This window comes from Alnus glutinosa, chromosome 13 (assembly GCF_958979055.1).
Source record: "Alnus glutinosa chromosome 13, dhAlnGlut1.1, whole genome shotgun sequence".
Lineage (NCBI taxonomy): Eukaryota > Viridiplantae > Streptophyta > Magnoliopsida > Fagales > Betulaceae > Alnus > Alnus glutinosa.
This window is the reverse complement of record NC_084898.1, coordinates 4,919,050-4,946,268: the sequence shown is the minus strand read 5'-3', so window position 1 is coordinate 4,946,268 and position 27,219 is coordinate 4,919,050. Positions and strand designations below refer to the sequence as shown.

The following is a 27,219-nucleotide window of genomic DNA, read 5'->3' as shown; positions in this document are numbered from 1 at the left end:
TTACATCATAAACGCACTAATAAAATATAACATTGCTTATATTTCATAATACTGAGTCATTACAAAACTTAAACTTGACAATTTATACATAATCACTCTAATATGCCATAGTCAGCATAAATAAATACAGCAACTAAACTAACTATACTAACTCATCCTAAGTCAGTCTCCAAAAGCTAGAGCTTCCAAGAGTGCCTCAACAGACGACGCCTATTAGTGTTATACTAATAGCTTGACATGATTAAAAAGCATTATACTTTCAATGTTTGCTTATATTGCTAGGTGAACTCCCGACACTGGCAATCACTGCATTTTACAGCCCGATTGCATATTAGTCTATATTTATATTTTAAACTATTATCTAGTCCGATCCAAGGATTACTATTCTTTTACTATTACCGAATTTCTATTTGATCACATGGTGTACATGACACTATTCACGTGCATGCATGAAAATAATACCTAGGTATTATTCCACTATTCTAGTCATATTAGTATATCCTCCTATTAATGTTAATAGTACAACGATATATCTATAGTATCAGAATGCTACTCGAGCATTATAACGACTATGTTGTTTTTTCACGTATTTTTATATAGACATTATTACGACATTAGTATAATATTTAACCAATTCTGTTAAGAGTATTCAGGCATTACAACGACACTATCGTAATATACCTAATTTTATTTAGGCATTACAATGACACTATTGTAATATTTAAACTCTATTATAAATATAATAAAATATAATGACTATATTACCAAACTAATCAATTAAAACTCCTAAGATTATTTAAGCATTAAAACGACATAATTTAACTCTAAAACTATAAAATTATTAAAATTAAGGCTAAAAGGATTATATCGAGCGATTTCCTCGTAAACACTCCCGGGCTTCCAAAATGTGCTTCCCAAGCACTTTCCCACTCTCAAGACTCACTTAATAACATACTCACTTTCTTAGAAATCCCACTTGAAAACTAAGGAGAAATGGGAAAGGTGTGAGAATGGATGAAGGTGAAGGGTGGTATTTATAGGATTCTTGGAGCCATAGGAATGTGCCACGTGTCCAAGTGAGGAGTGCCTAGAGTTGTGCCATGTCACCTGCTGACGTGGCATAATGATGTCATCATGCTTGGCCACCATGATGTCACTGCTGATGTTGCTGATGTCAGCCCTACTACAACAATCCAAGGACATGTCACCTATTGATGTCAGCCCTAGTGACATCATCGAGGCCCCCACTTATTGGCTCCCAGCCCCTTCTGCTTTCTTGGTCCATTTTTTTTTTTTTTTTTTTTATCTCTAAACAAAATCCGATTGTCTTGAAATTTTAAGGGTATCTATGTGACTTAGAGACGAACATTTGGATATATTAATAGAAGCATTTAGAGTTTGTTTAATCCTAATTTCCCGTAATCAAATTTTCCGAGCACATATTCACATACATAGCCTCTTTTATGACCTTTAAACCTAGCCCAATCGATCTCATATTTTTATGGTATGTTTATAACACATAGAAAAACATAATGGTAACTTCCTCCAATCTTTTGGATAATGTGTTTTTATTATTGTAAGCTCATTTATTTTCTGGGGTGCTACAAAAATCATATAAAAATGATTACATAATACTTACAACCACTAACTCTATGAATGGGAGAGCTCTAAATCTCAGAGTGAAGTATTTCAAGAGGACAAGAAAAAATCTTATTAGAAGTAGAAAAGGGAAGAGATTTTCTTTTGTAAATCTAACAAGATTCATATACGAACTATTTAAAGAGCCAATTATTGGAAGCTTACAAATCTCATTCAATTTACGAAGAATAGGGTATGCTGGGTGGCCTAATCAGGTATGCCAGATGGATGAAGGAGATTGAAATGAAATTCCTTGCATTATTGACTGTAGACTTTGACAAATAGATAGGGGACACTTTGTTTTTACTACACCCTTGCAAAAGTATCCGCCCGTGAGGTTGTACATCCACCACAAAATAAGATGTTAGTTTTTTTTTTTTTTTGCCTAATCAAACGGAGAAACGGTTACAATGAAACAAAAAAACCAAGAAGGCGTGGGCTCCCCAAAAATAAACCCAAACGAAAAAAGAAGAAGCCAAAATTAAGAACAATTAATAAGAAATTGGTCAAAAAATGGCCCGGTTCTTTGTATCTTGGAAAAATCAAGAAAAGGGCCGCACAATGTGGTTTCTAAAGTAGGCCAAAAAGCTAACTCGCTTGAAAACATCTATGCTATCACTAAAAAATGATTAGTCAATTGAAATTTTTCTAGAATTACGTATAAACCTCAGTATCATATAATAAGGAACCAACGTGAGATTTACATTAATCAATGAGTGCCTTTAGATTCTGAACATTCTATGTGGGCTTCTTACCTTCTCAACATGGGACTTGAGTGTTACAATTGAAATTCCCAATCACGTAGTTGATGAGATCATTATCTGCAACATGTATTCTTACAACGTATAACAGAAAGTTGATATATATGCATCATTTTTGGCAAGTTGCAAAAATTATGTGCAGAACTTTGTTCCCTGCTGATCGAAGAGCCTGCAACCGCAGTTTGAGATTTGTTATCCGAGAGCGTGACTGAGAAGCATGTCTTGGAACAAAATAACTCCAAACTTCTCGCGCAATGTTCGACCCATATACAGTTTACAATGTACTTTCAAAAAGACTAGCAATTAACGAGCTCAGAAGACACTAATCTTTCTTGTGCCAAAATATATAAATTTAGGATTAACAACTTCTGTTTTCTTACCTCTCTCATCAGCAAGATAGAAATTTTGTTGGGCATGGCTGAGTAACGTCAACAATACCAATTAATTAAGTCTTTGTTGCGTAAAACAGGCAAAAATTGGGAGACCCATAACTAGTACTTTGACCTGTACGTCTAGTTTGATCGAAACCATATTTCGATCAGACAATAGGTATATATTAATTAGCTATGTTAGGGAAAAATATCCCATACAAAAATAAGGTGAAATTTTATGTGGTAAGTGGGGTACGTTCCTATATATATAAAGAGGACCAGGCATAGAGGAGGATCTTCTTTTTTTTTTTTCTTTTTTTTTTTCAGGCCTCTCCATCTCTTTCTCTCTCGGTCTCTCTCTCAGTTTTCTTCCTATATATTTCTTCACTCAAAACATAAACATGCTAACTTAAGCATCAAAGTCTCCAGCCGGAGAGCCTGGCCTCCAACCGCCTCCTTATCTTGCAAGAATACTATTTTCACCCCATGGATCCCCATATATAAAAGCTGGAAGCTTTGAAGTTGAAAGATATCCCGGCCTCCAAACGATTCTCCAAAACACCCAGGAGCAACCTGAGTGGAAGACACACCCTCCTTGCGTTCGAATCTCTGACCCACAAAATGCTCTAACAAGCTAAGAGACTCTAATATATACCATAAAAGCATTTTATGATTCTTATACATTATACAAATTAAAATGCAACATCCTAAACTATAGGAAAATCATAAGCAATGATTTAGTATATGAATGGAAATATTGAACAGATTCACTCTTGCTCCTAAAGCAATTAAAGGATGTGCTTAATTTTTTTCCTAGCTTGTTGATGACAAATTTATACTTGGTGATCCATCCCTTTATTCAAAATGATTTTTTTCTTTATTGATATCATGATTATTTCATTTGGTAAAGTACCCTTGATTTATATTCAAGATAATTTGCAGATTCTATCTTAATTAATTACAAAAAATTGGGTCATTGTCGGCTCTTTATTTATCGGCGTTTACATAAACCCCCGCTAAATGCATAATTTATTGGTGCTTGTGTAAAACGGCAATGTCATATCGGTGTTACTCTCCAAAGGCCGTGAATTTCGAAATAATTATCGGCGTTCAAGACAAAAATGCCGAGATTTATTTTCTCTCGCGACGTTTACAACAAATTTCTCGCATTTTATAACAAATTGCTGATCATGACAAATTGGAAAGAGGTGGAGTGAATGCATGTTAAATTGTTAATGGTTGTTATAAAAGAAATCCATTTTATAGAGAATGTCTGCCATTGATGTGAATGGACAGACCTACAACATGCTTTAGTTAGTTGGCAAATATTTTCAACCAGAAACATGATATTGCTGGACCAAAGGAAGGCCATGACTTGTGGCACTGAATGTTCATGTTATCTTCTTGTCGAAATGAGCCAGCGTCATGCCCACTTTCGCCTAACCGAGCATGTGGCTCTCTGTGATATTCTTTCCCTTTTATATATTGTCACTCTCCTTCTCACTGATGCAGCTGAAATTAAGTTTTCATGTGGAAACACTCCCTTAATGATTGAAAAGAATGTAATTCGAATGGATGATATTTTTATTAAAAAAAGAAGAAGTGTAAAATACTAAATTAAGTGAAGCATTTCTGCAGGTTACAATCAGCACAAGGACATATTGTTTGCTTTTCTTGTACGTGTTCTTGATAATTGAAGATATGACTTGAAAGCAATTCAGAGTTTTTCGGGTCTACAGAATATGAGATGTGACAAAATCTTTAGCTGGCGTTTCTAATGGGATTAATGGATTATTGGTTTTCTGAAAAAAGGCATGGACAGCTTTGATTCCAGATCAGTTATTTTCTGAAACTCGTAAGGTTATATATCACCATGAACAAATATAAAAGTACCCAATACCCTTAGGACAGACTTCACTATTTACAGCCATCTCAAGTGTGACGTCCCACATCACCTGAGAATGAGGATGTGCTTATATGTATAAATGCAAAATTTATGACACAATGCGTTTTAAAGCCTTGATGGTCATGAATCTATCAGAACTCCGCAGTTAAGCGTGCTTTTGCGAAAGCAATCCCAGGATGGATGACCTTCTGGGAAGTCTGGTTTGGGGAGCCAAAAGCGGACAAAATTGTATCATTGGGGGGTGGGTCGTTACAAATGGTATCAGAGCCATTGTCCAGCCTGAGATGGTGGGAGCGTGCACAAGCCCAAGAGGATCGCCAGCGGGGACGCTAGGTCCCAAGAGGGGGTGATTGTGACGTCCCACATCGTCTGGGAATGAGGATGTGCTTATATGCATATATAAATGCACCCTTTATGACACAACGCATTTTAAAGCCGTGATGGTCATGAACCTATAAGAACTCCGCAGTTAAGCGTGCTTCTGCGAGAGTAATCTCAGGATGGGTAACCTCCTGAAAAGTTTGGTTTGGAGAGCCAAAAGCGGATAATATTGTGTCATTGGGGGTGGGTCGTTACATCAAGGCCCACTAATAATCTTTTCAGTGTCCTCGATGGAGACGCCTTTCTTGCCAATGCCATATCATTTGAGGGCCATAGCCATCATATATATTTACTTATTGCAAAGGTTCAGACATACAGGCACTAAATTCCTCATGATCAGGCCCTCGACATTTTCATGACTTGTTAAATGTCTGCCAACTTTTTGGGATCCGAAGAGTTCAAAGGTTTTAATTAAGTACTTTTTTTAATTACCGGTTGTCCAAGCCTTCGTCCTGACTAAATTTTTAGAAAACCGAGCAAAGCGTTTTCTAATTCACACGAGTCTGGCAAAGCTCAGGTTTTCGCCAGCAGGTATGGCTCTAAGGGTTAAACCTTAGACCTAATGCTTTGTGAGGCATCAAAACCAAATGACTTAGCACTCAAGGCAACCCCTAGAGAATTTCTACGAACATTTAGCCATGTATATTTATGTTAATTATCCATAGCCATATATAACAGAAGATAACCGCTCCAACCTCTAGCTAATATGGTCACAGTGTTAAAAACAGTACTCATAATAATACATTAATTTGAAGGATTCATTTGGCCTGGCCTACAAGATCCCATGCAACCGACCTATGTCTATATGTGTTGAACTAGTTCCTTCTACTTTTTCTGAGGAATGATTCCAATTGCAACGTACACCAGGGCCAACCAATTAAGCTATTATTTTGAACTTTTGTGTTTCCTGTTGAAGTCAACTATTATATCGATCGATCTTGATTTAACCCCATTTAAACATTGCTTAGCTCTTAAAACAAAGTGATATTTGAGGTCCAATCCACGTGAGCCTGTCGTTAATAGATGACAGTAAGAGCAGTACTAGAATTAGATTAGGAAAGGTTTAGCCAATTTTAGCTTTAAAACTTACTTTATATATTTTATTTATTCACTTTTCAAAAGCATCATACATTTCGTTATCTAAATCTTTTTCATTATATTAAAATAATATTTTTGATAATTTTATTTTCATTTTTTTTAACTTTTTTTTTTTTCTCTCTCATTCAAACCATGCTCGTCGCCAAAAGCCCAGATACCATCCCCCTCACCCGGTCACCCCCATACATCGAAGAAACCCTAGAGCTTGCAACTTGTGGTCATCACGACGCTGCCCCACTCACCACTGCTCTTTGAAGCTCAACCATGCCTAGATACATGCAATCCACGCTATTAAGGAACACGACACCGCACGAAGCTAGCCAAAATGTCCTTCCCGTTGTGCTTGCCGCCACCGCGCCTACACCGCTATGCTCATGATGCATAGGGAGAGAAAGTGAATAAAAAAATTGGGCAAAATTATTTAGCTTTGCTAAAGTTAGTAGCAACTTCAAAAAATACTAGATATATAGCTCATCAAATGTGAGGTAATTTTTAAATGAAATAAATTAGGTACAAATTGGTTTGTAGTTAATTCTTACAAACTAGCTAGTCTAAAAAGTAATATTTATTTTTAAAGCATGTGAGAAGCGCATTATTTGTTATTAATGTTATTAAAAAAACATGTGACAAACATATACACTTACCAATTTATTATATTAGTCTCTAAGAATTCGTTACAAATCAGTTTATATATACTTTTCGTCCATTTTTAAAATTTCTTGTCAAATTTTGGCTTAAAATATTTTTGGTTCTTCCAACGTTCTTATATTTTAGATTTAAAGTTCACCTTAAAGAGATAAGCCTATTGTACTATTTTTATGATGTGGTACAATTAATCAAAGTTGCACGTACGATCGACGACTTCAAATTGGCTTGGTTAGATTGTCAGTATATGATCACCAAGTCCTGTTGCAGATGCCACAGCGGCCACTCAAATGAGCCCTACGTGTAAATCGATCTATTAGCTAATTAATAATATTTTATGCAAAAAAAGAAAAAAGAGTAGTAATATGTGGGCTAAGAAGTTAATCTTTCTCTAAACAGGGGTTAATTAGCGTTAACTACTTACTACACATTATGGAATCAAGTACCACTATTCATAATTAATTATAGTTAATTGCTCTGTAAGGTTCATCGAGCCCACCTGATTTTGACATTCAACCTAGCTACTTAATTATGTTCTGTCTTCTTTGTAAGATTATTGCAGACTCATTCACGAAATGTACACATCGTCATACCCTGTATGTTTACAGCTATTTAGATAGGCAGGTTGATAAGTAATATACCCAGCTCCCGCACGCGTACTTGAAGGCCTACACGTTGAGAACTCACTTCTAAGTGCAGGTAAGGGTGGGCGAGAGGGACAAACGACCTTTTTGGCCCGTTTAAATTTATATTCAGTCTAACCCTAAGTTAAGCTGTGAAAAATAATTATAGACTCTTAAGCAACCTCAATCAAATAGTTAAACAATTGCCCACCTGGCGGGTGGGAAGGGTGTTGCATCACGCGCGGGGTGGAGAGAGTGGGTGATCACATAGTTCAATCAATGGACGGTACGTTGGGATCCCTGGCTAGTGGAGATATATGTGATCAGTACCATGACTTGTTACTGTTTGACTTCCACGTAATGGACGGTTTGGATGATCTTTGAATATTTTGTAACTTTTGATGGGAAATAAGATGTTTAATTTCTTGTGTGAGTTTAATCATCATTGATATAGAGGTTTAATTCCACCCAAATATGGGAAATAAAATCATAACAATTAAGTTATCCTTACCCTAGATCTATGACACATCCATTCTCGCCCTACGATCTTCTTCCTGCAATCCTCGTGAAGGTCTTGCTCTGGGGTGAGGTAGGGGTGTAAATCCAACCAGTTATAACCGGTCGGGAACTCGAAATTGGGTATCAACCGACTCAGGGTAACCGGAAAATCGAGAAACCGGTTTAATACCCGATTATAACTGGGTAACCGGCTCCGGGTATAAATATAAATTAAAAAATATAAAATGTAAGAATTTTTACCCTAATTCATGATTTCACCCCTACGAACTCACTTTTCTTTTCAATTTTTACTCACTTTGACACTTTCCACTAGTTTCCAGACTCTTCTTCGATTCTTCCTTCTCATTCACTTCATTGACTTCAGCGAATCCGCCGAATCAGTGTCGATCTTCACTTCAAGCTTCTTGAGCTCCTCATTAGTCATCAAAGTTCCTTCAGGCTTCAGCGCTGATCTTCGACTTCATCTCTAATCTCTTCAGTCTTCACTGAGTCTCTGCCAACCAGCCTTTCTGGTGTTCCGTAGTAATAGTTCCACTGGTTCTCTGTAATAATCTCTCTCTTGATCTCTTAGGATAAGAAGAAGAAGAAGAATCAAAGAAATTAGGGTTTTGAAGGGAAATGGCATTGGCTAGGCGCATCAAATCGGGCCTGCCTCTCCTCACCAAAGCTCTCTGCTCCGATCCCCTCTCTACCCACAGATCCACACTTACTCTCACCAACTCTGAGGTAATAATCCAAAATCCTTAATGGTATTGTTTTGTTCATTGTTTTCTATGTGTTTGATCTGCTTTGTTATAACTCAATCGAATTAGGTTGACTTGGTTACACTTCTATTTGGTTGCCAAGAAATCGGAAAAAAATTTAGAAGTAATTCGAGAAATGAAGGGTCTGGTTGTTTCTTATTTTTGGAGATATTTGAATAGCGAAGTGAAGGGTAGCCGCTCTACGAAACATATGCTGGTTTTTTTTTTTTTTTTTTTTTAGGGGGGGGGGGGGGGGGGGGTTTCGTTTGATGTGTTTGTTTCCATTGCGAATTTGGGGTTAGATAGTGACTGTATTCTTTCGAGTTTTTGTAGTGCGGTTTTGGTTTACCCTTTGTTTACTTGCCGAGAAAGTAGAGAACAACGAAGATGGTACCCGATTTGAATAACCAGGTAACCGACAGTTAACCAATTACCCAGTTAACTGACTACTCAATTATCGGAGCCGGTTTCTAATTCGCAATAACCGGGGACCCTAGAGCCAGTTCCCGAAGAACGGCCTTCGAGTTTACACCCGTAGGGTGAGAACAAGATTATTGACAGTGAATAACTCATGCAACGATTTTAAAATATGAGAGTTGTGGAGGATAACTAATTAAATAAATTAACTCTTTGCTTCTTTCTTTGGATTCTCTCATGGAATACATGTTTTTAGAAATTCATTACGTATTTCTCGATATATTATAAAATTTTGGCTTGCCTCCAACAACAACAACAAAAAAGTGGAAGTTTCTCGTCAAAAAAACGAACGGTGAATAAATTTTTTTTTTTTTAATTGAAAGTCTCCGCTGTTTATTTTTTAACAGAAAATCTCTAGTGATTTTTTCAGTAACTACGTACAACTACCAAAGCTTTCAGTAATTTTTGAAGGGTGTGTTGCAAAATGCAGACTTTATTAATGAAGAGTTAAACTTTTATGAAGTTGATTAAGGAGATAATTAGTAATGTAATTTCAAGGGTTAATATACGATTGTACGTGGTTATGACTGTGACTTTTGTCCGCATGACGAAAGAATCTTTTAGATTTTTACCATTGGCATGCATGACTACCATAACATCAATGGATATATTTTCACATGCATCAAGTTGTAATTAGTACTGCACGCATCATCATGCTCAAAATTTGGTCTCACTGTTTCATGATGAACATAAAGACTACTTAGGCAAAGCCCATACGTACATACATATACATCTATACAACTAAATGAGCAGCCCCCAGAAGGCTCTATATATTAGGGTTCTCTGCAGCCCTTTTTCCAGCCGCTTGTTATTTTGCACTTGCTTTAATTATATATCAACAGATCTTAGAAGCTGCAGCAGCCATGAGCAGAGGTGGGAGCTATGGCGGCGGGCAAAGTTCGTTGGGCTACCTCTTTGGCTCCGATGAGAAACCGAGCGCTGCTCCTCCCCCAAGGACAGTCAACCCTCCTCCATACGGTATCGATACCGTCACAGATCAGAAGCCTCCTGATGGTCGTTCTCCTACAGAGAAAGAAAAAGTTTCAAACAACTACCACCGAGCTCAAGGCCAAAATTCAGGAAACTTCATAACTGTAAGTACTATAACTTGTTTTCATGTTTATCAAGTATATTTATATGATGGAAATGCATTATCTGCACCTTATCTTACATATATACAATTCTTTCATATGCTGCATATATATGTAACAACACATCAGGATCGTCCATCAACAAAAGTCAAATCCGTACCAGGTGGAGATTCATCTCTCGGTTACTTGTTTGGAGATAAGTAATTTTTCTTTCTCCAAAACTGCTATGTGGGTTTTTAATAATATGTAAAATAAGGGATTCAGTTCTTCCCATAACGGTTGGATTTGCAAGGGTTCTTCAAATTTATGTATGGTGTTTGATTTCATATATATGAATATGTATATATATATATATATATATATATATATATATATGGATTGTTAAATGATGCAGATAGGTCTGCGTATATATATACATGGAAGTATATATATATATATATATCCATAATAAGAAAGAAGCTCCTATCAGTGTGAGGATTTTCAGATATTTTAATTACACTAAAGTTTATGACTATATTGATGGGCCATATTTGGAAAGAATAAAGTGAACTTTCCATTAATTGCTTCATGTTGGGACCTCTTTCCAGATACAGATCGATCCACTTACATCAAAATTTTATAATGTTTAGTAGTACTCTTTTTCTTCTGTTCCTTTTTCTATTGTTTATTTGACTGTCACTAAAGATTTGTGACTTTAATATTCTCCAAGATCAGATTTGTTATGGATTTGTGATCATGATGCCAACCAGGTAAGCATATGCAGAGTTTAATTACTGTCTCTCTCTATATATATATATATCAGTTTTTTTAATTCTGATATAAGTTCCCGTTTGTGTGTCAATTTAATTTGTGACTGCAAACAATAAAGAACTTATATTAGAACTCAGTTTGGAGGGTTTTTTTTCTTTTTTCTTTTTGTTATATATATACTTTTTCATTGTTTTATTAAAGAAACTGAAGACTTAATTACATGAAATAGTCGGTTTGTTACCAATCAGAACTTTGTGATTGCTTCTTTCTTATAAATATATATTTAATTAACTACCGTTGCTATAACCAAAATTACCATCGTTAGAATATCAATTAAATGATTAAATTCACTATTAATTTACCATAAGCTTAAGCTTCTAGAACAAATTGTAATTTAATATAGAATCAATGCAAATGTCTTGAGTTTAAACATTGTCTCGATTATTCATCTTTCATATTATTTAAACAGTCTATGTGTTGGCCTGATCACTTATTAAGGGGAGTATTAAAATATTAATTAAATGATTGATTTAACAAAACCATCTACATGAATATGAGTATTTAATTAACTAAACATTCACATAATTTATAATGATGATACATTTCCGATCATACTTCACATAATTGTAGTAATTACTTCCCATGAGTGTCAATGGCCTTTCGTACATTTTATATTTGACTAGTGAATATTGTTTTTGAAGCTCTCTCTTTTCTTTTCTTTTTGGTGCATATGTTGTTTACTGTTTCCTTCTGTCCTTCACATATGCACAGAAGATCCCAAACACTCAAAATCAAATCCATGCATTGGATCATGAGCCATCCCAATTGCATGTTATATATGGTTTACCCCCATGGAGTTTTGAACTCACAACGCGAAGTCTCATAATGCTTTTTTTTCTCCCACTATATATGCTAACTTATAGTCATTTGCTGTTGGCATGCAGCTGGTCTTCTCCATCCAACAAAACGGGTTATTACACAAGTTAATCACAGATAACTCAGGTTAATTAAGAAGTTAATTAACAAAATAATGAAGGAAATAAGAGCTAGCTGTTTGTCACCATAATGCCACATATTCTATCAGATTAACTTCGATCATGTACCTTAAAATTACATGCATGCAGCAGTAAATAAGTAACTTGTACATGAATGTCCATGTCATCAGGGCTTTGGCATTTCTTTTCAAGTCATCAGAATATGAACCTAGCTATTCTACTATATAGGTGTTCAATAGGTATATAGTCCCAAGTTGTCCATTCCGTTTAATAGTTTAGTTGTGCTATATATTAATTAAAAAACGACTTTTTTAACCACAGAAGTAGGGTTTATAATAGTAGCTGATCGAGGCAGTTAAAGAATTTAATTTACTTAGGAGGGTTTGGTGAATAAACTTGGCTTCTGCTTAAGCTAATGAATTTTTATAAACAATACTTATTTATAGGTTCCAATTCTTCTTCCTCATTGGACAAAGAATTAATACCAATTTACTTATGTTTCCAATTAGTATTTTTGTTGCATAAAAGAAATGTCAATTGAATTATATATGTGACAAGTTCATTAACTAAAAATAAGAATTTGAGGAAAATTTGGACAAGTTGATCATTAATTAACTAAGAGATCTCACTGCATGAGCTTGTGACAAGCCTTTGAGAAGGATCTTGTAACTGGACCTTGGACATGAAAATTTGCAAGATTTCTCCTACGTTCTCTCCCTATGGTTAATGTTAAGGTTTTTAGAGGGATCTTAAACCTCATAACACAAGTGTTGATTGACTAAATAATTCTCTGCCAAATTTATTGCAAAACTATGCTTAAATAGAAATTACAACAGACTTAGAACAAGGTTTGGACTTGTAAACCTATTCTGACTTGAACTAGGAGACGTGAGGCACTATATAAGAAAACCTCTTACAACTCCAATTAAGATTAAGACTCTTACTAAGGAAATAATGGATACGACCTTATATGAAATAAATAAACTTGCATGGAAAGAAATAAGATAGATATTACTCTCTGTAACCCAAGAGAGTTGGGCAGAAAATAACTAATAAACCTAAGGTCCTAACGTTCCTTTCCCCTTAAAGAAGTCATTGTCCTCAATGACAAAATCTGGGAAACGAGAAGTGAAATCAACCTGTTTTTCCCATGAAGAATCTGCTAGAGAAAATCCCTCCCAGTGTACAAGAATTTCAGGTTCTCCCTTGCGCATCCTCTGCCCCAAAACTGCTTGAGGCTGGACCCGTGAATATGGAACTGGCAGCGCAATCTCCGTAGGTTCAGTAGTACTCATATGTTGCTTGAGGACTGAAATGTGGAAAATAGGATGCAATTTTGACTCTTTGAGCAAATCGAGCAAGCAACAAGTCCAATTTTTTTTCACAATTTTAAAGGAACCATAGTATTTAGTTGAAAGCTTGGTGTTGCTTCGAAATTCCACAGAGGATTATCGATAAGGTTGTAGCTTCAGATAATCCCAAGATCCTAATTCAAACTGTTTCTCTTTGTGATGCTTGTTGTAAACTTGGGACATACGATGTTGAGCCTATAGCAACCTGTCTCTTGCTTCTCGAAGGAGTATGTCAAGCTCCACTAGAATTTTCTCAACAGCTTCCACATGTGTTGTCCTTTTGACATAAGACAATAAGGTGGGTGGTGGTCTGCCATAGACTAACTCAAAAGGGGTGAGGCTATGAGCTGAGTGGGTACTAGTGTTGTAGCAATACTTGACCCATGGAAGCCAGGTAACCCATTCTTTAGGCTTCGAACTTGTTAAACATAGCAAGTACATCTCCACCGTGCAATTGAAGACTTCAATTTGACCGTCGGTTTGCGGATGATAGCCTAAACTAAAATTGAATTTAGTTCCATGAAGTGAGACCAATTCAATCCAAAAACGGCTTGTGAATGCTGGATCCCGATCATACACAATAGATTCTGGCATACCATGAAGTTTGAAGATGTTGTCAAAATAAGCCCTAGCAATCTGAGGAGCTGTGCAAGGATGGCTTATTGGAATAAAATGGCCATATTATAATGTGGACTTAATTAAATACTATATAGTATAATGTATACATAAATGTAATGTATGTATAATAAGTACAATGTATACTTAAATACTATATAAGTATAATGTATATGTACATATATACATACTACATAAGCATAATATAGACATATATAAGTATTACATACATAGTTAGTAGTATATAAGTATAATTTATACACTTGGATCGATTAGATATTCTATCGATCCTATGATCCTGTCACGATTGATCGGACTAATACTTATTATGATCAATTGCACGTTAGATCGAACATTCACTGTTTCAACTTTGATTGATCGAACTCTATCACGATCGATCAAACTAATTAATGCACTATGATCGATCGGATGGTCTATCGATCATATTATTCTATCGTGATCGATCAAATTACTACACTAGGATCGATCGGATTTTCGATCGAACCTTCACTATGTCAAGTCTAATCGATCGAACTCTATCATGATTAATCAGACTAATACAATATATTCGATCGGATGTTTGATCGATTGGAGTAATACACTTGGATCGATCAATTATTCTATCGATCCTATGAATTTATGATCCTGTCACGATCGATCGGACTAATTAATGCACACATTAATTATTACATATATAAGTACAATGTATACACCATATAAGTATTACATACATATATAGTTAGTACTATATATATATATATATATATATATATATATATATATATATATATATATATATATATATATATATATATATATATATATATATATATATATATATATATATATATATATATATATATATATATGCACACATTAAGTATTTTTTTTTCTTTTACTTGTAGACTTGGAACTACCAAGTTTGGCCCCACCAGTAGCCAATAGCCAGTAGGTTCATGAGTCCATTCATAGCCATGCAGCCCATGCTTCTAATTCTAGGCTCTTAGCCTCTTTACTAGCACGACACTCCATGTCTCCATGGAAGATGAGAAGACAGCACTATGCAGCTTGTACGGCACAGTGCACAGTGCACCTCAACGACTCAAGTGCTCAAGAAAAATGAAGACAGCAGCAGATGAGAAATGACATGATAGAAAAGAAAAGAAAAAAAAACTTGTAAAAGCTAAAAGTCGTCCACTTGTACTAGCCAGAGATATTTTTCCAAATCCTTTACTCTTAACACTTTGAAGAACTTGTAAAAGCTCAAGCATTGAGAGTCTGAGACAAAGATGAACTGAATAGAAGAAAACTTCATAAAAATAAAACTTATTGGTGCGGCCGTGACGGCGCTGGTGAGGGGTGCTTATGGGCTGTGGTGGAAAAGGAAGTCTGGGATAGGAAGTCTGGAAGTGAAACTGTGGAAACTAGCAATTTTTTTTTTTAGGTATTTTTTTAAGTGTTCTATGAGAAGGTTTTTTTTTTTTTTTAAAAAAAAAAAAAAAAAAAATCTTGGTTTTGAGGTTTGTAGGCATTGAAGAGCAGAAGAGGGAAGAGGACAAGAGGTCTTTCACCATTTTTGGGCATTGCTTCTCCACTAAGCTCAATACTAGTGATGATCTTGTCTACAAGGTAATTTCTGTTCAAATTTCAAAAGCGTATGAAATATGAATGGTTTTGAGTTGTGAATTGTGATGATTACACTCAATCAAATTTTTCTTTGTTGTGAATCTTGTGATGATCACTCTACAACTTGATAGGTTTTGAACTTGTGAAGATATTATATATCACGTTAAGGTGTGAAAGAAATGGTTTTTTAGATTTTTTTTTTTGTTGGGTTATATATGAAATTATGAATGATGTTAGTTTTGGAATTTTTAGTTTTTAGATTTTTTTTTTATAACTTTTTTTGTCTCTTATGGGGTTGTAATTTAACTTGAAAAATTTAGGTTCATCAAGCATGTCAAAGTTCAAAAATATCGAGTCATTCTCCAAAAGAAAAGAAGTTGATGTTCCAGAAAGCAATCCACCATTGAATTTTAATGTTGAAATTTCAAATCTTAAAGAACGTCTTCTTAAATCTCAAAGGGTTGAAGTTAAAGAACATCCTTATGAATCTCTAATTGTGGAAGCTCAAGAGATTCTTTTTAAATCCTCCACGCTTAATGTTAACAAAGTTGATGCTTTTTCTATAGAACAGGATCCAGGAAAACATCCTCCGATGTGGGACTATCTAGTCAATCGACGTGATGAAATAAGAATGGCTTATTTGAAAGCACATCCATATCAATATTTTTGTCTAGACTATCCACTTTTTGGACCAGAAAATCATCCCCGTCGTTTTCAAGCTTCATGGTTTACATAATCTTCATCTTAGCTTGAGAATTCTCCTACTACAAATGTTGCATATTGTCTGCTATGTTATCTTTTTACAATGAAACCAGTTGGACGTCCTGAATGGGATGTATTTATTACCAAGGGATTTAGAAATTGGAAAAATGTTCATGATGGAAAGAAATGTGTCTTTTTGACTCATATTGGAGAGGGTCCTTGTTCACCCCATAATAATACTGTGAAATCTTGTGAGGATTTAAAATAACAATCACAGCATATCGATAAATTATTGAATGCACAAAGTATTGAACAAATTCAAAATAATCGACTACGTGTAGAAACTTCTATTGATGTTGTTCAGTAGCTTGCATTTCAAGGATGTGCTTTTGGAGGTCATGATGAGATTCCTGATTCAAAAAATCGAGGTAATTTTCTTGAGATGATTAAAATTTTGGCATCATATAATGAAAAAATTGCAACAGTTGTTTTGGAAAATGCTCCTACATCTGCAAAGTATACTTCACATAGAATTCGAAAGGAGATTTTGCAAGTCATGGCAAGTAAAGTGCGAGATAAAATTCATGAAGATATTGGAGACTCTAAATTTTGCATTATTGTTGATGAAGCATGAGATGCGTCTAAAAGAGAACAAATGGCAATTGTTTTGAGATTTGTTGACAAATATGGTTTTATAAAAAGAATGCTTTTTTGATGTTGTTCATGTTGAAGATACATCGGCATTGACTCTCAAGAATAAAATATCTAATGTTCTTTCTCATCATGGACTTGATATTCAAAATATTTGCAGACAATGATATGATGGTGCTAGCAATATGCGTGGTGAATGGAAAGGATTACAGGCATTATTTCTTAATGATTGTCCTTATACACACTATGTTCATTGTTTTGCTCACTGTTTGTAATTAGCATTAGTTGTTGCATCTAGAGAAGTGGTTTATGTTCATGAATTCTTCATAAATTTGAATTTCATTATCAGTATGGTTGGTGCTTCATGTAAACGTCACGATTAACTACAAGATGCTCAAGCAGAAAAAATTCCACATATGCAAGCTATTAGTGATCTCGAAACTGGAAAATGAGCTAACCAAATTAGCACTTTGAAACGAGTTAGTGATACTCGTTGGGGTTCTCATTATAATTCTATTTGTAGCCTAATAAGTATGTTTGATGCTACCGGTTCTCAACGTGGAGATGCTAATGATGCTTATAAAATTGTTACATCCTTCGAATTCATATTTATTTTACATTTAATGAAGCAAATTATAGGTATTACTGATGTTCTTTGTCAAGCTTTGCAGCAAAAATCTAAAGACATTTTGAATGCTATTAATTCAATTTCTGCTATAAAAAAACTTATCCAAAAGCTGAGAGATAATGATTGGGATAAATTGCTTGAGAATGTTGTCTCTTTCTCCATGAAATTTGAAATTGACATCTCAGACTTGAGTGCTCGTTATATTGAAGGTCGAGGTCGTAATCAACGGAATCACATTACAGTGGAGCATCATTATCATTTTGACATATTCAATGCTGCTATAGACTTTCAACTACAAGAGCTTAATTGTAGATTTGGTGAAAGGGCAGTCAAACTTTTGACACTTAGCTCAGCTTTGGATCCAAAGGATGGTTATAAATCCTTTAAAATTGATGATATATGTAGTCTTGCAGAGGTGTATCATCCTCTTGATTTTTCTGAGCAGGAGAAAATTAATTTGGGATTCTAGTTGAAGTATTTTGAACTTGATGTGCATAATGATTTGAAGTTGCAAAATTTGTTTTCCGTCGCAGAATTATGTCAAGGATTGGCAGAGACAGGAAAATCAAAGACATTATCTTATTGATAGATTGATTCGTCTTGTTTTGACCCTTCCAATGTCTACAGTAACTACCGAACGAGCCTTTTCAGCTATGAAAATTGTAAAAACAAGACTTTGCAACAAAATGGATGATGAATTTCTTGTAAATAGTTTAGTTGTATATATTGAAAGGGAAATTTCTGAGAGCTTCAATTTAGATTCGATACTTGATGATTTTGTTTCTCTAAAAATGACGTAAACTAGATTTTTGAACACTTAACTCCAAATTGCATCAACCCAATTTTGTAACTCCTTACTCGTAATAATATAATTTCCTTAGTAAATTTATAAAAGCTTAGAGATAATTGAATATCCTAAGTTTCTGGCTAAATATTTGGCTTTTCTGCTACACAATTGAAACAATCCAGATTCTCATTCCATTTAATAAAATTAATTTGACCATTTAACTGAGCCTATAAAATCATGAAATAAATTACGGTTAATCCTTGAGCTGCTAATAAAAAATCCAAAAAATTTCATGACCTAAATCCAACTAGATATCTCTCAAGAAATTCGGAAATACTCACTGGTGACTGGTCTCTACCAGCCCAGTGACAGAATAATAACCCTTAAAAAAAAAAAAAAAAAAAAAAAAAAAAAAAAAAAAAAAAGGAAAGAAAGAAAGAAAGAAAGAGAGAGAGAGAGAGAGAAAAAAAAAATTATTCGTAGATTATTATTTTTTTATTTTTCAAAAAAATTGTCTTTTTCTACTAATTAATAATTACAAAGGGTAATTTTGATTTTTCAATGGTCAAAATAAATGTATTTTTGAAAGATTTTGGTCAAATTTGATTTTTCGGTCAAAACTGACAGATGAGGCTAAGTTCAACAAAGTAACAGTTTGATGTACCTAAGTGCCAACTTCATGGGGTTAAATAAAAAATGATTGTTAGTGTAAGGGGCTAAAGTATATTTATCCCTATTACTTTTCTAAGTTGTACGTATAATTGTATTTTACTGATTTGAGATGGAAATGAATACCGAAAATATGGTTGTTAGGATAATTAATGGATATGAACTTTCGTAGGTAATGGGGATTGATATATTGCTAGCTGAAATTGAATGGTTACAGGAACAATGCCAATTCGAGGTTGGGGCCAGCCTCCTTCTACAAGAAACTAAAGAACTAGACTAACAATACTAAAATGGACTCCAAAGGTTCTGAATGTCCTTACAAATGAAAACCCGCCTATTTATAAGCTAAAAATGGCCCATAACAAATCTATCAGACTTTCATCTCAATTAGGCCATTCAGTTGCACTTAGTCAACAAAAGGTCCATTTGAGTTTGTGATTTCAAAATATGCAATTTGAAAAAGTGATTTTTAAAAATGCAGTTAAACATTTGGTAAAATCGCAGTTTGGCTATTAAAATCTCAAGTTAACCTTTAAAATTATGCGTTTTCAAAAAAACACCCCCTTATATGCAATTTGAGAAAGCAAATTTTCTGCATTTTTAAATCACAACTTTTTAAAAATGCAATTTTTAAATAATTCATTTTTTGCGATTTAGTTTAAAATCATATTTTTTGTCTACGAAATTGCAATCTCAAACGCACCCTAAGGCCAAATGCCAGCTCATTTGTAACTATTAGGCCTGTTACATCGTGATTTGATAGCTGTCGATCGATTGGTAGGTGTTTTTGGTTCTTAGAAAGTTTGGATCTATGAGAGTTGAAATGACTTGGCGATCCCTTTGTAATCACGTGGTTTGAGAGAAGGGAAATGATTTCTTATATTCTGGTTCCTATCTCCTTATTTTGAAAATTAATTATTCGATAGGTAGGTCATACAGATCCAATAATTTTTTTTAAAAAAAAAAAAATTCTAACATGTTGACATTCCATAATAGCTTTTTGAAGAGATCAAGTTTTTAATACTTTGATTTCATAGTACTTTTCTTTAGTCTTTGAAAGAAATTAAGAATTATTCTGGCCTAAAATGGGGGTCGTCACACAATGTCCACCGGTTATCGTTGCGATTGCGGGGGCGTATTAGTGATCGATCACTCCGACAACATAAATCAAGCAAAGACCTATTGATCAACAAAGGAGACTATCCAAGTAACTGATCATGACCAGCCCAAAGATAATGATAAAAAAAACTTGAGCAGTACTTGTAGTGTTATCACATCCATCTTAATCTAGCATTTCAAAAGCCAATATTGTACGTCATCATATCTTCTACTTTTCTATACATATATGATTGTAACAACAATACAAAAGAAGTGAGAAAAAACCACTCAAACTCATTATCTGTTGTTTTTATTCTTTAATCTGCAAATATGGGCTATTTGCAGCTGCAATATTCTTATGGGGCGGATTGAATTGGCCGGGCTAGAACAACAAGTCTCACGTAGTCAATCACTTCTCTACAATGTACGTGGGTGTTTGTTTTAATCCCCCCCCCAAGCCCCCCTTAAAACGATCATCTATGTACGCAAACAAGCCACAATGGCAAATTGGGTACGTTTTAGCTCTTCTATTTTTTTTTTTTCCTCAAATGTTCTTGTAACTCAGCTTCCTGTAGTTTTTGAAGAGTACATCAAATATAGCTGAGGCTACCACGTATCTAAAAATTACAGCGTTCTTAGCCATAAAATCCGTCATAAAATAATGCATGATCACTAAAACCCGAGTCTAATAATCCAGCAATGTGATAGTAGGACATTTACTGCTTCAAAAATTCATAATTAATTTACCTTAACTCCAAATTGCATCAACCCAATTTTGTAACTCCTTACTCGTAATAATTTCCTTACTAAATTTGTAAAAGCTTAGAGATAATTGAATATCCTAAGTTTATGCCAAAATACTAGGCTGTTCTAGCTGCTGTACAATTGAAACAATTCAGATTCTCATTCCATTTTATAAAATTAATTTGACCCTTTAACCGAGCCTATAAAATCACGAAATAAATTACGGTTAATCCTTGAGCTGCTAATAATAAATCCAAAAAAATTTATGACCTAAATCTAACCAAATATCTCTCAAGAAATTTGGAAATACTCACTGGTGACTGGTCTCTACCAGCCCAGTGACAGAATAATAACCTATTTTTTTTAAAACAAAAAAAAAAAAAAAAAAACAAAAAAGAGAAAAAAAAATTATTCTTAGATTTTATTATTATTATTTTTTTTTAAAAAAAAGAATTAGTCTTTTTCTGCTAATTCATAATTACAAAGGGTAATTTTGGTTTTTCAATGATCAAAATAAGGGTATTTTTTAAAGATTTTGGTCAAATTTGATTTTCCGTCCAACATAATGGTCAAGACTGACAGATGAGGCTAAGTTGCAATAAAGTGACAGTTAGATGTACTTAAGTATCACCTGTCACTTCATAGGGCTAAATGAAAAATGATTGTTAGTGTAAGGGGCCAAAGTATATTTACCCCTATTACTTTTCTAAGTTGTGTTATTGTATTTTACTGATTTGAGATGGAATTGAATACCGAAAATATGTTCTAAGGAGACTATCCAAATAAATGATGACGAGCCCAAAGAAAATGATAATAAACTTGAGCAGTGTTAGTGTTATCACATTCATCTTAGTCTAGCATTTCAAAAACCAATATTGTAGATCATCATATCCTGTACTGTTAAATTATCATTTGTCGCAAAAGCTTAAGTTGATAGGAAAATGTAAGGTTTACAAACCAAACAACCACACAAAACAGAGCAATCAAAGCTCAAAACCACCAAAATCCAAACAACAAAACAAACTTAAACCAGATCAGAAAAAAAAAATAAAAAAAATAATAATAATAAAGCAATGTTCCAGTTTAAATAGAGAGCAACAATATTCTCCTTGGCCAATCTTCGTGAACTTGCCCTTTCCAGAAATCTAGAAACGAATTTTCCAGTAAATCAACCGAAGCAACTGCTCTTCAGTTTTTGGTCAGCCATGATGCCCGATTTCATTTCTAGCTCGCCACAAATGGTGCACAACGAAACTCAAAACTAATCTACAAAGAACAAATGGCTCCGATACCATGTTAAATAACTACTTATCACAAAAGCTTAAGCTGATAGGAATAGGTAAATTTAATCGGTACTTAATCAATACTTTAATATGTATTTTTCTAACAATACAAGAGAAGTGAGAAAAAACCACTCAAACTCAATATCTATTGTTTTTATTCTTTAATCTGCATATATGGGCTATTTGCAGCTGCATTCTTATAAGGCGGATTGAATTGGCCGGGCTAGAACTACAAGTCTCACGTAGTCAATCACTTCTCTACAATGTGGGTGTTTGTTTTAATCCCCCCAAGCCCCCCTTAAAAAGATCATCTACGCAAATTGGGTACGTTTTAACTCTTCTATTTTTTTTCCTCAAATGTTCTTGTAACTCAGCTTCCTGTAGTTTTTGAAGAGTACATCAAATATAGCTGAGATTTAATTCTAAGTGGAAAGGAACAAATAAGGCCCAACAAATGGCTGCAAGGCATTGGGTTCTAAAAGAGCTATGAAAAGAGCCCAAGATGTGTAAATTTGGGTTATATGCATGGCTCCTTGTTGTACTGCAATCAAAACCCTAATTATGTGAGGGGCTAAAACCATTTTTTTTTTCTTCTAATTGTACAGAAAGAAAATCAATGGCTAATTAATCCTCAGTTAATGCATGGAATCATCTTTCTAAAAGAGATCCTCTTAATGAAAGAAAAAGAAGTGGGCTTTATCTTTTCTATTACAGACCCCCACATCACAATCATGATAAAATGATTTTTACTGCATCTTTGGCCATGATCAGATGACAGATGTAAGTAGTTTCTGTCACTTCTTTTTTCTTTTCGTTTTTACCTAAATTATAATTCTATAGAGATATTAGATGAGGGGGAATTATATGCCACACATATATAAAGTCACATAAGGAGCCCCTCCACCTAGATTCGATCTGGGTCCTCTCTTCTGCTTTTCAGGGTCATGTTCACTAAAGAGGACGCAAATAAATGTCACACCAATCTCTTTGTTGTTCAGCATGATTCTCATCATCATCTCTACTTTTTCTTTCTTTCTTTCTTTTCTTTTTATTTTTCTTTTTCTTTTTTCTTTTTCTTTTATTTTTATTTTATTTTTATTTTTTAAGGTTCTATCCTCCCTAGGTCAATGAATCTTTCAATTAAATTTCATTTCATGACATCTTTATCAACGATGTTCGTACATTTTATCTTGGTTGCTGACAAATATTCTTGATCAGGATAATTATGTTAGGTTCACCAAAGTCCCTGACATATAATTAATCTTAATTATTATTTTTTATATATTCAAAGTGTCTCTCGTATGTGGGCTCAGACGCTTCTCAATAAGTAGAGTCCAACGTGTAAAATATTTATGAGTAATAATTGAATACCACCTAAAGATACAACTTTTCACCACCTTACCTATGTGGTAAGGTGGTCCCCTATCTTAATTTATTTTTAAAAAATAAAAAAATTCAAAAAGTAGTGGGAGACCATCTTGCCACATATGCAAGGTGGTGAAAAGTTGTATCTTTAGGTGTTATTCAATCATTACTCAATATTTATATAGAATTAGTTATGCAATACGGAGTTAGGTTCTAAAAACATTTTGTCTTGGTTGACAATTGATCTTGAGGACAATGTTACATTAAATCCAACTCGATGACATATATATATATATATATTACTAATTGTTTAAATAATCAAGCTAATAAATCATTTAATTGATATTATATTTAATCCAATTCCTAATTATTATTTTTATATTTTCTAACACTCTATCTCATGTGGGCTTAGGCTCTTCTCAATAAGTTAAGTCCAATACTTGAAATATTTAACTAAAATGAGATGTATAATATGGAGTTAAGTTTGAGTTTAGGTTCAATGTTTTGATATATATATATATATAAAGTTTAAATTGATAAAAAAAAAAAAAAAAGAAAAAAAAGAAAGAAAAAAGAATGAATTACATCATTAAATCAGCAATGAAAGATTTGGGCCCTTGCAATATATGCTTTTGGTGTGCGGCTCTCTCAATTGGAAGGTGATCCTTTGACAAATGCTTCAAAATATAGACAGCTTGTTTGCTTACAATATTGTACACTGGTTCGAATATCTCATTTGTAATTAATCAACTTTGCCAATTAATATTGCATAATCCCTCTACTACTCATTGGTCAGCCGTAAAGAGTGTTCTTTGATATCTTAAGGGGATAATCAATAATGGTTTATATTTTGGTTGCAGAACTTTGTCACTAAATGCATATTGTGATTTAGATTGGGTAGGTGGTCCGGATGATTGTCGTTTGACAACTTTTTGTTATGACATTTTCCTTGGTCCGTGCTTAGTATCTTAGAGTGCCAAGAAACAACTAGTGGTTTCTTAGTCCAGTACTGAAGCAGAATATTGATCCATGGCGTTTGTAGCAGCTGAGCTCTGCTGGCTTTGCATGATGTTCAAGACTTTCATATTTCACTTTCTTCTCCCCCAACACCATGGTGTGACAACATTGGCGCCCTCTCGCTTACATCCAACCCAATTTTCCACACTTGTACAAAGCATATTGAGATAGACTACCATTTTGTTCGTGAAAATGAAACAAATCAAATATTGATTTCAATAAGGAAACATATCATCTTGAGTCAAGGAATTTCACCAAGTCAAACATTGGTATCAACAAGAAAACAAATCAAGCATCTCCCTTGCTTTAGGAGCAAGATTATTATGTTTGGGAAAAAATCAGCATATCCTTTGCCTTAAGAGCAAAAGTGAATTTGTTCAATATTTTCATTCACAAACTAAATCATTGTTTATGATTTTCCTACACTTTAGGATGTTGCCTTTTGTATAGTGTGTATTATGTATATAAGAATCACCACCTTATGAAATTCATACCGTAAAATTATTCATTTTCAAATTCTTTTATTAACAGTAATATTGACATTAGAATTTTTTTTTTTTTTTTTTATAAAGAAAATAGCAATTTCATTGATCATCAAAATGATACTTTCTCAGCAATTACAATGTTCAAGATGAAAGAAGGGCATTCCTCCATCCATACAACATCAAGAGAAAGCTCCAAAGCCTCTTCTGCTAACTGATGACTGCTGTGTTAGCAGTTCTTCTAATATGTCTCACCTCAAAAGAGGCTTTGGAGCTTTCTCTTGATGTTGTATTAGCAGTTCTTCTAATATGTCTCACAGTAGCTCATCAGTTTGCAAAAGAGGCTTTGGAGCTTTCTCTTGATGTTGTATGGATGGAGGAATGCCCTTCTTTCATCTTGAACACTGTAATTGCTAAGAAAGTATCATTTTGATGATCAATAAAATTGCTATTTTCTTTATAAAAAAAAAAAAAAAAAATTAATATTCTAACGTCAATATTACAGTTAATAAAAGAATTTGAAAAAGAATAATTTTACGACATGAATTTCATAAGGTGGTGATTCTTATATACATAATACACACTATACAAAAGGCAACATCCTAAACTGTAGGAATATCATAAACAATGATTTAGTTTGTGAATGAAAATATTGAACAAATTCACTTTTACTCTTAAGGCAAAGGATATGCTGATTTTTTTCCAAACATAATAATCTTGCTCCTAAAGCAAGGGAGATGCTTGATTTGTTTTCTTGTTGATCCCAATGCTTGACTTGGTGAAATTCCTTAACTCAAGATGATATGTTTCCTTATTGATATCAATATTTGATTTGTTTCATTTTCACGAACAAAATGGTAGTCTATCTCAATATGCTTTGTGCAAGTGTGGAAAACTGGGTTGGATGTAAGCGAGAGGGCGCCAATGTTGTCACACCATGGTGTTGGGGGAGAAGAAAGTGAAATATGAAAGTCTTGAACATCATGCAAAGCCAGCAGAGCTCAGCTGCTGCAAACGCCATGGATCAATATTCTGCTTCAATACTGGACCGAGAAACCATTAGTTGTTTCTTGGCACTCTAAGATACTAAGCACGAACCAAGGAAAATGTCATAACAAGTTGTCAAACGACGATCATCCGGACCACCTACCCAATCTAAATCACAATATGCATGTAGTGAAAAAGTTCTACAACCAAAATATAAACCATGATTGATTATCCCCTTAAGATATTGAAGAACACTCTTTACTGCAGACCAATGAGTAGTAGAGGGATTATGCATTAATTAGCAAAGTTGATTCATTGCAAATGAGATATTCGAACCAGTGTACAATGTTGTAAGCACCAACAAGCTGTCTATATTTAGAAGCATTTGTCAAAGGATTGCCTTCCAATTGAGAAAGCCACATGCTAAAAGCATGAAGAGTTGCATGCGGCTAGGCATGTGCACTTCTCGTATTCTCTAATCTCTCAAGGCTCAACTGGAAATAGCCGAGTCTATAGCAAAACTTGCAGATATCTGTTATGCAATGGGTGAGCAGCCACTACGTGTAAGTTTAGTATGGAATAAAAAACAAGTTTATATTTTTATGCCTACCTTCTTCTTTTTTTTCCTCCGGTCACCACAAGCAATTCTTTGATGGTTGGAACTTTTTATAATTGATTTGTGTATTCAAATTGATTGGAAGCTTGATGGAGGCTTGAATAAAGAGCTTGACACAATTATTTTCACAACTAGAGGACATGCGGAAGCTGAAAATTGAGAGAAAGAACCAATTTGTTGAAGTTCTACAACAGATACAAAATATTTGAAATGAGTTTCGGAGAGATAAAAATGATAATTTGGGGTAAAAAATTATTATTATTATTATTTTTAAAAAAATTAAAGCCAGCCCAAAAACAGGCCCAAATCTGACCTAAAATCGGCCCAAAGCCAACATTAAAAAGCCATTTTCCCCCAGTTATAAAAATACTGCTAACTTCCTAAGCGGAGTGGTTGTGGTTGTTAAAATTCAATAACCACCTCAGGCGGTTGCGGTTAGCGATTTTAGCCAATAAACGCTAACTGTAACCGCTTGTACAACCCTAATATTAAGTGACTCATGTACAATACCATTATGTAACAAAGTAGAATTAGGCAAAATTGTTCTTGAGGAGGAAACATGAAGCAGATTGGACTAAGTAAAGGGTGATGATGGCTCG

At 34.2% G+C, this 27,219-nt stretch overlaps 1 protein-coding gene across 1 annotated transcript; it reads left to right on the top strand.

Annotated features, from left to right (window-relative positions):
• The first annotated feature begins 9,972 nt into the window (after positions 1-9,972).
• LOC133854621 (protein SPIRAL1-like 5) lies at positions 9,973-10,583 on the top strand. The gene is made up of 2 exons (XM_062290858.1): positions 9,973-10,256; positions 10,383-10,583. The coding sequence occupies exons 1-2, from the start codon at positions 10,026-10,028 to the stop codon at positions 10,455-10,457; spliced, it is 306 nt and encodes a 101-aa protein (XP_062146842.1). The 5' UTR covers positions 9,973-10,025; the 3' UTR covers positions 10,458-10,583.
• Positions 10,584-27,219: the final 16,636 nt, after the last annotated feature.

Coding starts and splice junctions, on each gene's coding strand:
- LOC133854621 (XM_062290858.1), top strand. CDS start 10,026: ATGAGCAGAGGTGGGAGCTATGGCGGCGGGCAAAGTTCGTTGGGCTAC. Junction 10,257..10,382: donor ATTCAGGAAACTTCATAACT/GTAAGTACTATA, acceptor ACAACACATCAG/GATCGTCCATCAACAAAAGT.